The sequence below is a fragment of the Ursus maritimus genome, unplaced genomic scaffold (genome assembly GCF_017311325.1).
Source record: "Ursus maritimus isolate PB19 unplaced genomic scaffold, ASM1731132v1 scaffold_33, whole genome shotgun sequence".
NCBI lineage: Eukaryota > Metazoa > Chordata > Mammalia > Carnivora > Ursidae > Ursus > Ursus maritimus.
The window spans coordinates 6,988,155-7,003,253 of NW_024425897.1; the positions used below are offsets into that span (position 1 = coordinate 6,988,155).

General features: G+C 55.6%; 1 protein-coding gene across 1 annotated transcript in view; it reads left to right on the forward strand.

The window, feature by feature from the left end:
- Positions 1 to 4,843, forward strand: part of ASPHD2 (aspartate beta-hydroxylase domain containing 2) — an 8,956-nt gene extending 4,113 nt beyond the window's left edge. The window contains 2 exon segments of the mRNA XM_008686685.2: positions 2,268 to 2,381; positions 2,944 to 4,843. Of these exon segments, the coding sequence (XP_008684907.1) occupies positions 2,268 to 2,381; positions 2,944 to 3,053 (224 nt within the window). The 3' untranslated portion in view covers positions 3,054 to 4,843.
- Positions 4,844 to 15,099: the final 10,256 nt, after the last annotated feature.

Consider the following 15,099-nt stretch of genomic DNA (forward strand, 5'->3'; position numbering starts at 1 on the left):
CGCACGGCCGCAGACCTCCAGTAAGCGACCTCCGACGCTCGAGGCAGATTGACTGGGGAGGCAGATGTCCTTCCACATGGCCAACCCCCAGGAAAGGGTAGATGAAAGCGCACGAGCGTATTCAGCAAATTCTTGCTCAAGAAGCACAATCAGACTGTCATTGCCTTTCACGTGCACCTGGTTGGGTTTCCAGGCCGTGGAGCTGGGCGGAACTGGCAGAGCAGCTTGTGTTCGCCTTGCCCCCCCCCCACCGAGTGCCAGCCTCCAGCCTCCTGAAGTGGGGGCCACTGGCGCCCGGAGCCCTTTCTGCACCCTTGACCTGCCTCGTTGAGTGGTTGGTGGGGACAAGGAGCAAGCCCTCAGCCAGAGGATGGGCCCCTCTCCATCCCCAAGACCCACCTGAACGCTCTCTCTGGGAGAGTATTGATCATTTCTGCCAACTAAGCTGGTTCATGGGGAGTAGGCAGGAAGGGGGGGCCGCTGGAAGGCCGGGGCACAGTGAAGGGGAAGGCAGAAGAAAGTAAGCAGGGGGCTGTCAAGCCAGCAGGCCAGACCATTTTTCTGTTATGCCGTGGTGCATGGTGATGAATCATTTAGTGGCACAGAGAAAGGAGAGCTGCTTTCTGAAGCCCTGGGGTGGAGGGTCCCCGCAGAGAACCACCAAGTCCTAACGGCCTCGTCCACCTCTACCAGTCAGCAAGGGCTCTCTTCCTCCAGGCCCATCGCAGCCCTACCCCCCCCCCACCAGGTTGTTACCAGTAGTGGGGGATGAGAGATCACACTTCCAGAGTCAGAACGGCCCTTCTCGCCTGATTCAGTGAGATGTCCTCTTGAGAGCAGAAACATTAGCTACAAGAGTGGACAGCCACTTTCATACCACGGCTACTGACATGTCCGGTGTCAAAAGAGCCAGTTCTGCAGAGCCAGACGGGTTTGGATTCAAACCTCAGGTGCCCACCAGGACCAAATAGCAGACCTCTGGCAGGTCCCGTCTCTTCCCTGAATCTCAGCCGCTCCATCTGGAGAGGGGGTGAAGGGATGTCTGAAAAGTGCTGGTTTAGCCCAGACCCGCACTCGGGCAGTCCGTATGTTCTCGGTGGCAAGGACAGTGGTCACATAGCCCTGACGGTAAGTACGCTACTGTACCCCCTTTACAGGCTCAGAGAGGTGAAGTGACTGGCCCAGAGCCCTGCGGCACCCCCAGGTCCTCTGTCCTTGCCACTCCGCCGTGCGGCCTCTGTGAATTCCTCCTGCACACGTGCTGGAGCTGTCTGTTTCCCATTCAAGGGGTGCATTAAAATGCCTGTTAGCGAGAACTCTGTTTCGTGTTTGTCCTAAGGAGTCGGTTGGGGGGAGGGGGTGCAGTGCCACCTGGTCCTGCGTCATGGCTTTACCAGTAGTCCCTGAAGAAGGACAAGACCAACCCCGATCGCACCCCCTCTGCCAGGGTCCTGCTTACTCCCGATGCGTCCTTCCTGAGAGCCGTCGGGCCCACCCAGCCCATCGGGAATCTGCCCGACGGCTGTGGTGGTGTCTTCATTTACAGACGTCCAGGCAGGGACAGGGGCCGGGTGTGTCCTCAGATCCTGGGGCGGGAGACGGGGAGGTGAAAGTGGCTGCATGACAGCATTTCGGCCAGGCCCGCCTTCCGCGGTGAAGCACCCGAGCTTGGCACCAGCTGCCTGCCGTCGTCAGCGTAGGGCTCCTTACGCAGGTGTAGGCCTCTTTCCCTGCGGAGCTCAGGCACGGCCTTAGGGGTGACCTCCAGTGTCCCAGAGGGAAGCCGGAGGAGCTTAGACTAAGAACATGCCATCCTCAGGCCCCAACATGTATTTCAAGCTTGGAACCCAAAGAGGAGGTCACGGTTCCATTTCAAGCAAAACAGCCCTGGAGAGTGGGCTATAATAAACAGAGTTATTGGGCCAGGCGGGTTCTGAACCTGGCCTTCCTCGATTAACAGGGGGTGGAGGGGGGCTCCCACAGATGGGCTTCAGGAGTCTCAGAAGTGCAGTGCACGCCTTGGCTAAATAGCCCATGACCCAGAACAGATGAAACCAATGGAAAAATGCGCATTTCCAGGGAGCTCCGTGACAGTCGGGGTCCACAGCCTGTATTTGCTCTGTCGAAGCACCCCACCCCCACCCCACACAGGGCTCCGAGGGGTGAGGCAGAAGGTCGGACGCTTCAGAAGTTGAGAATTCACACCAAAACAGGCCAGCCCCCAACCCATCTGCCTTCATTCTCTTTTCTCTGCGTTTCCCCCTAAGGTCTCAAAACTCCAAGTGGCTGCGAGCTGGTGGTGGGGGGAGAGCCCCAGTGTTGGGCAGAAGGACGCTGCCTCCTCTTCGATGACTCTTTCCTGCACACTGCATTCCACGAAGGTGAGTGGTGCCTTTTTTTTTTTTTTTTAAGTTATAGACTTTCTTTTTTAGCACAGTTAGGTTTCCAGAAAAATCGAGTGGAAAGTGTATACCACCCACCCCGCATACAGTTTCCCCTTTTGTTACCATCTTTCTTTAGGGTGGTACGTCTGTTAGAAGCGACGAGCCAGTATTGACACGTCATTATTAATGAAACTCTGTAGTCTCCATGAGGGTTCACCCTTGCAGCTGTTCGTTCTGTGGGTTTTGACAAACGTATAGTGACACAGACCCGCCCTGAAAGGATCATACGGAAGAGCTTCACCGCCCTAAAAACCCTCTGTGCTCCGCCTACCACTTACTCATCCCTGCTTCCCTCTGCCCCTCTCCTTTCATACGCTCCGCCCAGAACCTTATGAAGCCTGATAACATTCTTCTTCAGAGAGGAGGAGATCTTCTGATCCATGCCAAGGGACAGGAGGGGTCCCTGCCTGAAAGCTAACTGTGTGGGGTCCAGCATTGCATGGGTCCTGGCTCCGGGATGGTTCGAACCTCTCCTCTTTCGCGCCCCTCCCCCTCCCAGGTTCAGCGGAGGATGGCCCACGGGTGGTTTTCATGGTGGATTTGTGGCATCCCAATGTGGCAGCAGCCGAACGACAGGCCCTGGATTTCATCTTTGCTCCGGGACGATGAGACCCATTTCCCGTGCTGGAGTCGGCGACAGTGGCTGCGGGTCAACCTGGGCAGACTGGGGTACAGTCCAGCCCCCCGCCCGTGCTGTGATTCCATGCTCTGAAACCTGCCTCACCAGAAAGTTCTTATTTGGGGTTTTGAGATCACGTGGGGTCCCTCTTTCCTTTGGTTATTGTAAATGGGCAATTCTCAGCTTGTATCTCCTTAGAGTTTTCTTTTCTTCCCCTTCCAGTCATTTGCTTCTGCGATTCTTTTCTGCCTAATAGTGCGTTCCTTTGCTCTGTGACCAGGGGCCTCCGTGCCCTTGGTGTGACTGTCGTCTGTGTCATGTTGCGTACCTGGTTTTTTTCAGTGCTCTGGAATAGAGTAAGCAAGGGGTTATCTGTCTGAATGTAATCACGTAAAAACTCCTTGTGGTCATCTTAAAAGAAAAACAAACGACACAGAACAAAAAAACTGCAAACCGGAGAGCTAGAGACCTTGGCCTCTGTTGCCGTCATGGTCACACAGGGGACCCTTCAGCCACCCCAGGGCAGGGGGGGAGTCTGCAGCCCCCACACCCGGCCGGCTTCACGGGCTGGGTGGACCCGGTCCGGGGCAGCGCGCACAGCCGGGCCTGAGCGGACTTGTCACCGTCGCTCCCCTCGCTCCCAAACCCCGTCAGGTCCCCAATGGCGGGGAGCATCCGGCTGGTGGGACTGGAGGCTCCCGTGTAAACATTGCTTTCCTTCCAAGCTGAGACTGGTGTCCTCGAGAGCCAAGTCGGGGCTCCCACGGATCAGCTGCCGAACGTGTGATCCACTTACCTCACTGCCGACAGAAGCCCTACTGCCAAACCGGGCCAGGAACATTCCCCGTGCAGATGCTTTGAGTCCACGGTGATGAACGTTCAGACCAGCAGGTTGGCTGATAGGAGCTGTGGTGGGGTGAGACCGCGAGCTCACCAGGTGACATTCTGGCAACACCGTCCTTTGGCAAAGCTGGAATCGTCGATCTGACCAAAAAAGTGTCTGTTTTGCTTTGGAGTTCTGTTGCCTATGATTTTCCATTTCTTCGTCTGTACATAAATGTTCAAGTGCTGGGCTCCCGAGATGGTGGAGGGGTCGGCCCCACATCTTTGCCATTGCGCAGGGGTGCATCCCGGGGGACGGCGACCTAAGCCAGGGGGTGTGTGAGCGAGGCCTTTGGGAAGACCTACAAACCCAAAAGACCCACAGCGGCGGAGCTGGCTTTTTGGTCTCCTGTGAAGGATGTGGCTGGCTGGAGGCACAAATTCTAGAAACATTCTCCTGTGACCTGAGGTGTGCAAGAGTAGCCTCCAGCCGTCCTAGAGAAGCCTTTTTTGAATCCTGTATTACAGGCAGTGGCCAACGTATAAAGGCACGGAGCGGTGCGGGGTGCATCTGGTCACACGTACAGGTCCCGTGTTCCGTCGGAACGGAAACCAGCAGCTTCCGGGAGGAGCGGCCGTGCGAAGGGACCATGACCTGAGATGCCCTAGGCAGTTACTGGCAAGTGAGCAAGGAAAACCTGTCTCCACTTGAGTAAAATCTCTACACCGATCTTTTTCCGTGAGCAGAATGCAGGACAGGGCAGCAGTTTCCAACACACCTGAAATCTTTCTACTCATTAAGTATCGTGTCGAAGAATCACCGAGGTGCATGATTTCTCTACCTACTGACTGCTCTCCGTTTACAAAGCCCACAGCCCGCACGGGTACCCGGCTACCTGAGCTCATGTGCCGTGCTGGGGGAACAGGAGATAAATAAAGGACCTTGCTGAAAACCAGAGTGAACTGCGGAAGTGGTCTTTTGGAGAAAAGAGGGCACTTGGCGGGAGCTGCTGGGAGTTTGTTGCAGAGACGGGTGGGCCCTGCAAGCGCTGGTGTATATGGTGAGTGAGGCAGGCACGCGGTTCTCAAATAACGGGCGGGGGCTAACAGCAGATCTGTGGAACGTTAAGGAGCTCTAAGGGGCGCATGGGACGGAGAACAAGGACCGTTGCTTTAGGAAGTGGGGGGGACTCAGGATTCCGTGCCAGGAGCTGGCTCCACCCAACCTTGGGCAAGTCACGGAGCCCCTGGGAGCCTCGCTGTGCTCCACTCTATAGGGCAGCAGGGAGGGTCCCCTTCCTGCCACAGTGGTTCTGAGCAGGTGCAGAGGGACAGGGGAGGAGGCGGGGCGGGTAAGGAAGAGGCAGACCAACGCATCTGATCAGTGGTGGAGGTGGCCAGGGGAACCAGCAGCTCCTTCCCACGGCCTCACTACAGGGAAGAAGCGGGTCCCTCAGCAGCTACCTTTTGAAATTTTTCCTTTTAAAGAGAGGTAGGTGATGTGGGTGGCCTGGAGCCCCAGGAGCACCGGAGCTGCCCAGTGTTTTCCCAGCAAGCTCGCTTCCAGCCGCAGTCCTGGCTGGGCTCCCTCAGCGAGCGGAAGGGAGGAGCACCACTTGCCCGGGGCTGAGATGTTTCTCGCTCTCCTGAAGTGTGCGTTGGCAACTAGGCAATTGCTAAAATAATTTACACGCTACAGCTAAGGATCCTCAAGGTGAGAAAGGGGAGCCAGCGTGCCCGCCCGCTTCAGAGGGAAAGCCCTGCTTCCATCCCGACAGAGCCGGCGCCACCTTCGAGCCCAGACCGCACAAGGTCACGTACCAGGGCTCCCAGGCACCTGCTCATTATCCTCCCGCATTTGCCCAGATCGTCTGGCGTCTGGGTTACACTTGTCACGTTGAGTGGCCTACAGCATGTAGCTGGGGAGGGGAAGGTGAGCTGATCCGCCGGTTCTTGACTTTGCACAATGCAGTCACCTGGGGTGTTCTGAGAAATACTGATGCCCACACCCCACCCCCGTCCCTCAAGCATCTCATTTCTTTGTTTACGGGGTGGGGCCCGGATCTCTGTATTTGTTTTAACTCATTTCCCGCCCTGATTCTAATGTGTAGCTGGGGATAAGAGTCACTGCCCACTCAAGTGACAAAGGCTTTGAAACCAGCCAGCTCCAGGTTAAAGTCTGGGCTGTGTTCCCGTGTGACACCCAGGCCACCTAACCTGGGTCTCTAGTGAATGGCCGCTGTTTTGTAACAGTCTCCTCCAACAGTCCCCTGTTGAGCCTCCTGCAAGATGTAGCATCACCCCCAGTCCTAGTTCTTGGGTTTCTAGGATCTGACCAGACCCAGCTGCAGAACTGGGCTCACCATCCAGACCCGACCCATCAGAGCCTTGCAAACCCCTGGCACTCGAATTGGGTCAGGGCTGCGGACGTGATCCGGTTCTTCGGCTAAGATCGTTGAGAAGGAAAAGCTACTTTTCATGCAGTATGGGTGGGGATCTAGTGTAAAGAAAATAAGAGAGTGAAACCCACAGGGGAAAGCAGGTGCCACCGTGTGGAGGTCACCAGGGTCCTGAATCTAGCTTTGCCTGGAACCAGCACTACCACCAGACTTGCCGGTTCCACAAGCCAATAAACTCCCTTTTATTCTGAAGCCGAATTTGAGTTGCTTGCTCTCCCTCGCCACCAAAAAGTCCTGACCCACTCTAAGGTTCATCTATAAAATGGGCCTAACGCCTACCTTCACAGGCTGAAAGTGAGGTTCGAATAAGATAACAGTAGGTCACAGTGTGGGTGGATGGGAGGTGCTCCATACATATTTTTTAAATGTAAATAGAAGCAAAGGCTCAGTGCGAAGTGCTGTTTGCGAGGACATCGGGCCCTGCTACCAGCAGCCTCCCCCTAAGATTTACCTCCCAGCTAAATCTTGCTAACCAGATGTAAACACAGGGAACAGGACAGAATAAGGCCATATATTTTCGGGCTGCTGACAGATGGCAGTGGAAACACTCCAGCAGATTGTAGCGTTAGGTGGCAGGAGGCAACGCACACAGAGATGGTTTTACTTTCTGCCTCCTTCCCAGGCACACATGTCGGTCCTAACTTCTGATCACCTACCCTTCCCCACATTTCCCCACATCTGACGCATTAGCCACCCTGGACCCAAGGCAAGAGTGCTTTCTTCCTTGGGTACAGAGAGCTCTGTGCACTCTAGAAAATTCCTCTGCCTATATTATTATCCTGTGAGTCCTTGGGGCCCAGACTGGGGTAAGCAGAGACAGTTGTGTGCATGTAACAAAAGAACCTGGGCTCAGGGCGGCAGTGCTGTGAACAAGGTCACGGGGCCAGCTGCAGGGACGGGCTGGAGTTAGAGGCCGGGCACCAAGCCTGCGGTCTGGCAGCCTTCCGAACTCCAGCCACACATTCAGTCCTCACCTCCATGGCTGGCACAGGGAGCTCCTGGAGAGGCCATTTGTCCTCTTGGGACATGCACTGAACCCCATGTTCTGGGGGCCCCCACAATATGCCACGCCTTTACATAATTACCTTTTCCTCTCCATGCCAAAGAAGACACTGAGGTTCTAAGACACTGGGCCCTGTTTCCACAGTAGTGGGTCAGAGAGGTGTGATCTGAGCCCGGGCCCCACGTGCTGTCGTTGCCACAGGAGCCCCTGCAGGCTGGTTGGAGGGAAGACATACATAGTGCCTTTGCACCCGTGCAGGGGAGGTGCGGGCTGCTTGTCTCCCCCTCCCCCCGCCCAGGCGGCCTCATGGGGTCTCGTGGTCAGGGCCCCCAGCCCTGCCCTGGGAGTGCAGGTGGGAGAAACGTAGGCACTCTGCTTGGAGCCACGCACACACAGGCCCTCAGGTAGCGGCCTCTGGGCTCTAGCAGGATTCACGAGCACTGTGGGTTTTCTTCCCAGGAGAAAGACAGCTCATTTCAGGTGCAGACATTGAAAGTCAACAGAGAGGAAATGTCCTTTTTCGGTCTCAAAGTCCTGAGAGCCTTTACCTTAAACTTCCCAACTTGAACAAATGCATTGAGAAAAGATCCAGAGTATCTTTTTTCTCCTCGGCCCAGTTGACAAGTGTTGATCATACACCCTGCCCTCCCCAGTCTCCTCAAGAGGGCCCAGGGGTTGGGGTGGGGGTGTGGGGGACAGGGACTTCCCCCTCTCGTTGCCCTCCTTCTCATCCATTCAGGAGCCAGTGACCTTGCTCGTGAGAGTCCAATCCAGTCATTCCCCTGCTGCAAAGCTGCCCTTTGCCCCAGGATAAATTCCCAGCATCCCTGCAAGCACACAGGGCTTCTCGGTGGCGGTGGCGGTGGCTCTGCGCTCTACGGCACCGCCAGGACACACGCATCACTTGCGAGGTGGGTGCGTTAGTCTCCCATGGCTGCTGTAACAAGCTGCCACAGACTTGGTGTGGTGGCCCGAAACAACGGAACTGGCTTCTCTCACACTCTGCAGGCCTAAGTCCCCAATCAGCTTCACTGCCCTCCAGTCAGTGTGTCCCCAGAGTGGCCCTCCCTCCGGAGGCTCCAGGGCAGAATCCATCCCTCGCCTCCTTAGGCATCTGGTGGCCCTGGCTTGTGGCCCTGTCACTCGTCTCCACCTCCCCGTCACCTCCTCTCAATGTGAATCGTCTTCCTCTGCCTCTCTGATAAGCAGTCTTGTGATGCCACTGGGGTAATCCAGAATATTCTCTGCATGTCCAGATTCTTCATCACGCCAGCAGGACCTTTAGCTTCTGAGGTAACACAGGTGCCAGGGACGAGGAGGTACCTTTGGGGGCCACCACTCACACAGAGCAAAGCATGTGGCCCCCACTCACTGCGGGGTGGGGTGTTAGGAAAGCAGTATTGGTGGGGGTGTGAAGGGCACGTCAGCTGCTTTGGAAAGGACCACCGTGGGGTTAGCACTTGAGAGAGAGACGAACGGGTGACGGCTGCCAGGCTCCAGGGGCTACTGCTGTCAAGGTGACGAGAGCCAGTGAGCCTGGATGCTTCTCTCCAGCGGGGACACAGTTTGATGGGGCTCAACGGCCCCCGCTAGGGACAAGAGGCCCTTTCCCGGCAGCAATCTGAATGCCACTATGAATCGCGCCAAGGGAACTTGATCCTTGAGGTTCGCAAGTAGTCGATGCCGGACAACCGGCATGGACTGACCCAAAACAGACCCCTTCCCTTCCTCTCCATCCTGTGTTCCTTGCTCGCATGTTGTCCAGGGTGATGGGGGCACTCTGGTGTCACCTGTAAATCAAGGCAGGGCAGGTTCCATCCTGCAAATGCCACCTCCCTGGAGGAGGACCACCCTGGGGGCCCAGGGCCCACTCCAGCAGAAGGGCCCCTGCTCTGGGGAGCCTCGAGTCTAGAGGCTAATTTTGAGGATATGGGCCTGGGACTGTCAGGAAGTGATGTCCTCACAGCCACCAGAACCTCTGCAGAATTGAACAGGAAGACGGGGGGTTGAGTGCTGCGCTTCCAGCGGCCTCTGGACCCCAGTCACGGTCAAGGCTGCTGCTGAGCTCGCGGAGCCGAGCTCCACTGCAGATAATAAATGGGGCCAGAGAAGCACAGGGAAGGGGTGTGCCTGCACGTGTTTGCGGACCCAAGCTTTCCTGAATTAATCCGGATGGATGAGACTCGGGAGGAGGGGTCCTTTTCCATACACAAGGACTAGGATGTGTAAAGTCCCATCTTGGCGGAGAGAAGAAGGTTCACAGCAGAAATGACTTTATGAAGCTGTCTTTTCTGGTCTGGTGCAGGGGGACCGTGGCTGAGGGCAGGTGGGCAATGTGCCAAAGCAGCCACGGCTGAGAGTCCAGAGCACTGGCTGGGGTGACAGAATGCTGTTCAAGGCTTCGGGAACAGTGGAAATGCACACTAGGGGAGGGCGCTCTCCAGGCCGACCCCCCAGCTCTTGGACAAGAAAGGTGAGGGGGCTGACCACTCCCCCTCTTCCTCCTGCCTGCTATTCCTTCCCAGCTCTAAGACGTGCTTCCTAGGACTGAGGAATGGTCATCCAGAGGGACCTTCCCAGCTTTCCCCACGCTGCTGCCCACCCTCGAGCCCCACCTGAGGAGTTTCCTCAACCTGCTGGGGAAAGCTTCACTGCCCACGCACCTCCTCCACGGGCCTCCCAGACAAGCGGGCCGGGCCAGGGTGGGGCCAGGAAGGCTGGGGGCTTCGGGCCATTTGGGTGGCTGTCCATTTTCAGAGGCGGGCAGCCTGCATGGGGGCACCTAGGAGGCTGGAGGAAGAAGAGGGACCAGGGCAGGGCCCAGAGGAGAGGAAGGGGGGACCGAGCTGGCCATTAATGTCAGGCTCTGGAAGCCATAGGAAGAAAGCTGAGGGAATGCTCACAGTATCTTCCTGTTGTCCAGCCCGGCTTTCCCCGGTGGGAAAGCGGGTAGCTGGGATCTGAGCCTACAGCTTCGTCTAGCATTTGGCTAAGGGGCCCCCTGTGCCAAAGCTGTAAGGACTCTAGTTTGGTGGATGGGCTATCAGTACACAGGTGTCTTAATGAGCTCTCACTGTGTGACAAATGATCCCCAGACGGTGGCTCAGAAGCACATGCGTTTATTATGTCACATGCTTTTGAAAGACTGGGAATTCAGAAGCAACTTAGCTTGACGGTCCCGGTTCAGTTTCTCATTAGGCTGCACTCATCTGAAGGCTTGACCGGGGCGGGAGCAAGAAGGCTCCCTCACATGGCTGTGGGCAGGAGACCCTCACCAGAGGGGCTATCCATGGGCTGTGTGAATGCGTCTCCCAAAGGAGACGAACCAAGAGAGGGATGGAAGCCACCACGTGCTGTGTAACCTGCTCCCAGAAGTCATCCTGTCGTTTTTACCACGTTCTATTTGTTAGAAGCAAATCGCTAAGTACAGCCCCCTGCTCAAGGGAGGAGGTATAGGTCCCTAATTTGTAATGAAGAATTTGCGGATTATTTCGAAAGGACCATTGTGTGTGGGTCTTCGCATTCTGCTGTGTTGATCTCATGTTCTCTGGTGACTGGTAAGACTTCATTTTGGGGTAAGGTCTAAAGAGGAAGCATCATGGATTCTCAGAAACAAAGGCATTTTGTCTTAAGAGTGTTTTTAGGCTCAATGGCAGCTCTGAGAAGACAGATGGGGAGAGAGGTTTCTGGAAGCAGACCCAGTAAGATGTCTGTAGATGGCATGACATCTAAGAAAGGGCCCAGTGACAGCCAAGTGATTTTTCTTGTGAAACAGACCTGCTTTGGAAGAGTCCTTGAACTCAGGCAGTTAGCTGAGCTGGGAGTGGGCAGACGAAAACGGGTTATGTCATGTTTCAACACGTGACAGGTTGTAATGTCACTGAGCTCAAATCTGGGGACTTCAGAATTCCGGAGCCCCAGTGAGCAAAAGGAAAAGTGTGGCTGCTTAAAAATAACCCCACAACAGAAAAGGGCCGTGTGATGTGTCAGTCAGTCGTGGGAAGATTCCCTGACGGCGTGGCACAGAGGCTTGTAACGAATTTCTTCTTGGAGAACTTAGCAGAGCAGGAGGGCAGTATGCATTTACCCTCGCTTAGGGTATGACCCTCTTCCATCTGGGAAGGTGGTCCTCTTAGGCCAGCCAGTGGCGGGAGCGACCCTGAGGAGGAAAGGTAACTGGGCCTGTGTGCTGGGCCAGCCACACTGAAGCCAGATGGCTGGCCGCAGTCCGTCACCCTTGTGGACACACCAGTCAGGAGTGCGTCCCTCCTCACCGGCCCACACCTGATCAGACAAGGCTAAGAGAACAGTGTCCATGCCAAACACACACACACACACACACACACACACAAATATCTTAACCCTTACCTTCACTTTGTCACTAGAGATGTTAGCATTACTCACAACTCAACAGCATTTTTGGCTGCTTTATTTTTAGCCTTTGGTAACTTGTTTCAAGAAAAAGATGTGGTCACCAACATGAGATGCCTGTTCACCGTTAGGAAAATTATTAACATTGTAGTTTTCAAATGGGATCTCGGGTCCTCCCAGTAAACAGTTAAGACTCTGGTAAGGATTTCCTATTGTGATCCGCAGCCCACTGTCATAACCGTCGCCTGTAACATGGGCAGGAACACACACGAAGGCCACTCCCTTTCACACAGCCGCCGCTGGGAGACAGTTTTGCTTTTGCCCCAGACATTTCGGAACCTCCTAGCTGAGGACACTCACTCAACGGGGGTCAGCTGCACAGCCCACCTCGCACTAAAGGAGCACCCGGTTACCGGTCTCAGCACCCTGGGGCTCAGGGTTACCTCAAAACCGCAGGCTCCCTTGCACGTTATCAAGATCTGCCCCCCGCCCCCCATGGGTGTTCCAAAGAATAGGCTCCTGGTTTTGAACGTAGTTCCAGAAGAATGCAAAACAAGGTGGTTTTGGCACTGGGGCCCGCCTCCCTGCATCAAGTGTCCAGACCTCCTGGGAGGACCGCTCCGAGGAACCCCCACCCGAGGTGCGAGAGTCCCGGTCCAGCTGCAAACAACTCCCATCGCCCCGTGCAGCCCCCGCCTCACACTGTCTGCGGGACTCAGGACAACAGGGTTCTGGAGAAAACACCCACCCGAATGCTCACGGTACTAGTCAAGGCCCCGATGGGAAGAGCAGCGAGACATGCCGGGTGCCTGGGATGCAGAGTGACAGGCACACGGCCAGGCCCTGCCCCTCTTCGGTACGACATGGCCAGTGTAATAAAGCCCTTCATCGCAGGCTCTGGGTCCGCTCAAACCCCAGGCTACAAGAGTTCAAACACTCACATATCCTTACGGTTCCTGAAAAAGGGGGATGTCCCAAGAAAGAGGACGCAGAGGGACCTCTTCTGTTTCAGGAGGCAGAGCTCCCTTTGCTGGTGGTGGAGCTGTGAGGGCCCCCGGGGGAGCGAGCTTCGCAGCGCGGCCCGGCTCACAGCAGGTTCACGCCGTGCTTCAGCAGCTTCTGCCTGGCTTTGCCCGGGAGGCTGAAGGCGCCGTCCTGCGGGCTGGGGAAGCCGGAGCTCCGCGCCGCCGCTGCCAGCTGCTGGAAGTAGGTCAGCTATGGCAAACGCTCTCATGTGGCCGGGATCACTTCACACACAGCAGAGGTGTGACCCCATGTGACAGACAGGGCCCCAGCGGCGCGTGGCTGGGCAAGGCCGCCAGGCTGACGAGCATGGACTGTCCGTGGAGGGCGACTGGACAGGTGAAGGGAGGGAGGGCAGGGGAGCAGGCTGTGACATAAAGCGACGGGAAACCTGTCACAGAAGCAGAGGGAGGGATGAGGGTCCCGTGCAAAGGAGGACCCCCTAGGGAGGAAGCGACTCCAGGGCCAGGCAACCAGCTGGTTCCTCGATCCTGCCTGCCTTGGACTATTTCCCCATTGGGCCTCAGTTTCCCCAAACCTAGTAAAAGAGGGTGGACTCAGGGACCACGAGGGCCCCCCTCACTGGAAAGCCAGGCAACCAGCTGGTTCCTTGATCCTGCCTGCCTTGGACTATTTCCCCACTGGGCCTCAGTTTCCCCAAACCTAGTAAAAGAGGGTGGACTCAGGGACCACGAGGGCCCCCCTCACTGGAATCTCTGCTTCCAGGTGAGGAGGGAGGAGATTCCCTGGGAGCTCAAGGGGCCAGAAGGGCCCCCCGGCCTAGGTGTTTTGTGCCACTGCCTGGACCAGCAGAAGGAGTCACGGGCCAGTCATCACAGCCACGGAGAGAGGGTGCCGCGGCCTGGTGGTTACAAGCATGGAGCTGGGGTCCCACACCGAGGTGCTGATCCCAGCCCTGTGGCTTCCTAGCTGTGTGCCCCTGGCTAAGTGACTCATCCTTTCTCAGTCCCAGCTGTAAGTCTCACATCTGTAAAAGGGATAGGACAACAGTGAATCCCATCCCTGAGATTTTTTGAGACTAGATGAGGAAAATACACATAAATTGCTTAGCACATGGTAAGGGGTTAAGAAATGGTGAGCTTCCTAGCTGCATGCCCCTGGCTAAGTGACTCATCCTTTCTCAGTCCCAGCTGTAAGTCTCACATCTGTAAAAGGGATAGGACAACAGTGAATCCCATCCCTGAGATTTTTTAAGAGACTAGATGAGGAAAATACACATAAATTGCTTAGCACATGGTAAGGGGTTAAGAAATGGTGGCCGCTGTTTCTATCGTTATTAAAATAAGCCATGTAACCCATCACTAAAACAAAACGCTCTCTGACCCAAGGGAAGTGGAGTACCGCAGGGCCACGACAAGGGTTGACGGATCACAGGCTGACATTTCACTCATTTCCACCCCTCGCAAAACAGACCCCCACACACCCCAGCATAACCAGTTCCCAAACCCGTGACTGGACACGTTCATCTAGGTCACCGGCCTGGGCAGCTCAGACTTAAAGCTGGAGAAGGCACATTTTCGAGGAAAGATATACTGAAGTATTGGCCGGAGAGGGCACTGGGCGGCAGAGACGCCCGACAACCCAGGTGCGGGGCATTGGCACCACATCGCCGTGATGGCCGAGGCCCCAGGGCACGTCTGTAGGAGTCCAGAGCCCACAGCCCTCCCTCTCGACTGCCCTACCCCACTCCCTTGAGCTGGAAACGTGTGGACAGAATGCGCACTTTAGAATCAGAAAGACTCGGGTTCAAATCCTGGCTCTGCCCCTTAATCAGACTGTGACCCTGGGACAAGTTGCTTATCCTCTTTGTGCCTCAGTATCCTCGTCTGTACCATGAGGACAAAAAAAAAAAAATGCCCTTGTCCAAATCATTCCAAGGACAGAGTGGAATAACAAACATACAGCACACCCTCCCCTCCTGACCCTCTAACTTGCCTGATTTTCTCCTACCGGTTTCATAAGGGAAGCATGTAGGGAGAAAAAGTAGAATTCAGTTGGTTAAATAATACAAAGTAATATACTAATTTATAGATCTGTACCTGTGACATGGAGAGGCTTAGGATATACAATAAAGTGAAAAAAAGAACTTGTAGGGGCGCCTGGGTGGCGCAGCGGTTAAGCGTCTGCCTTCGGCTCAGGGCGTGATCCTGGCGTTCTGGGATCGAGCCCCACATCAGGCTCCTCCACTGGGAGCCTGCTTCTTCCTCTCCCACTCCCCCTGCCTGTGTTCCCTCTCTCGCTGGCTGTCTCTGTCTCTGTCTAATAAATAAATAAATAATCTTAAAAAAAAAAAAACTTGTAAAACAGTACATCAGCGTGATCCTGTTTTCTAGAAGA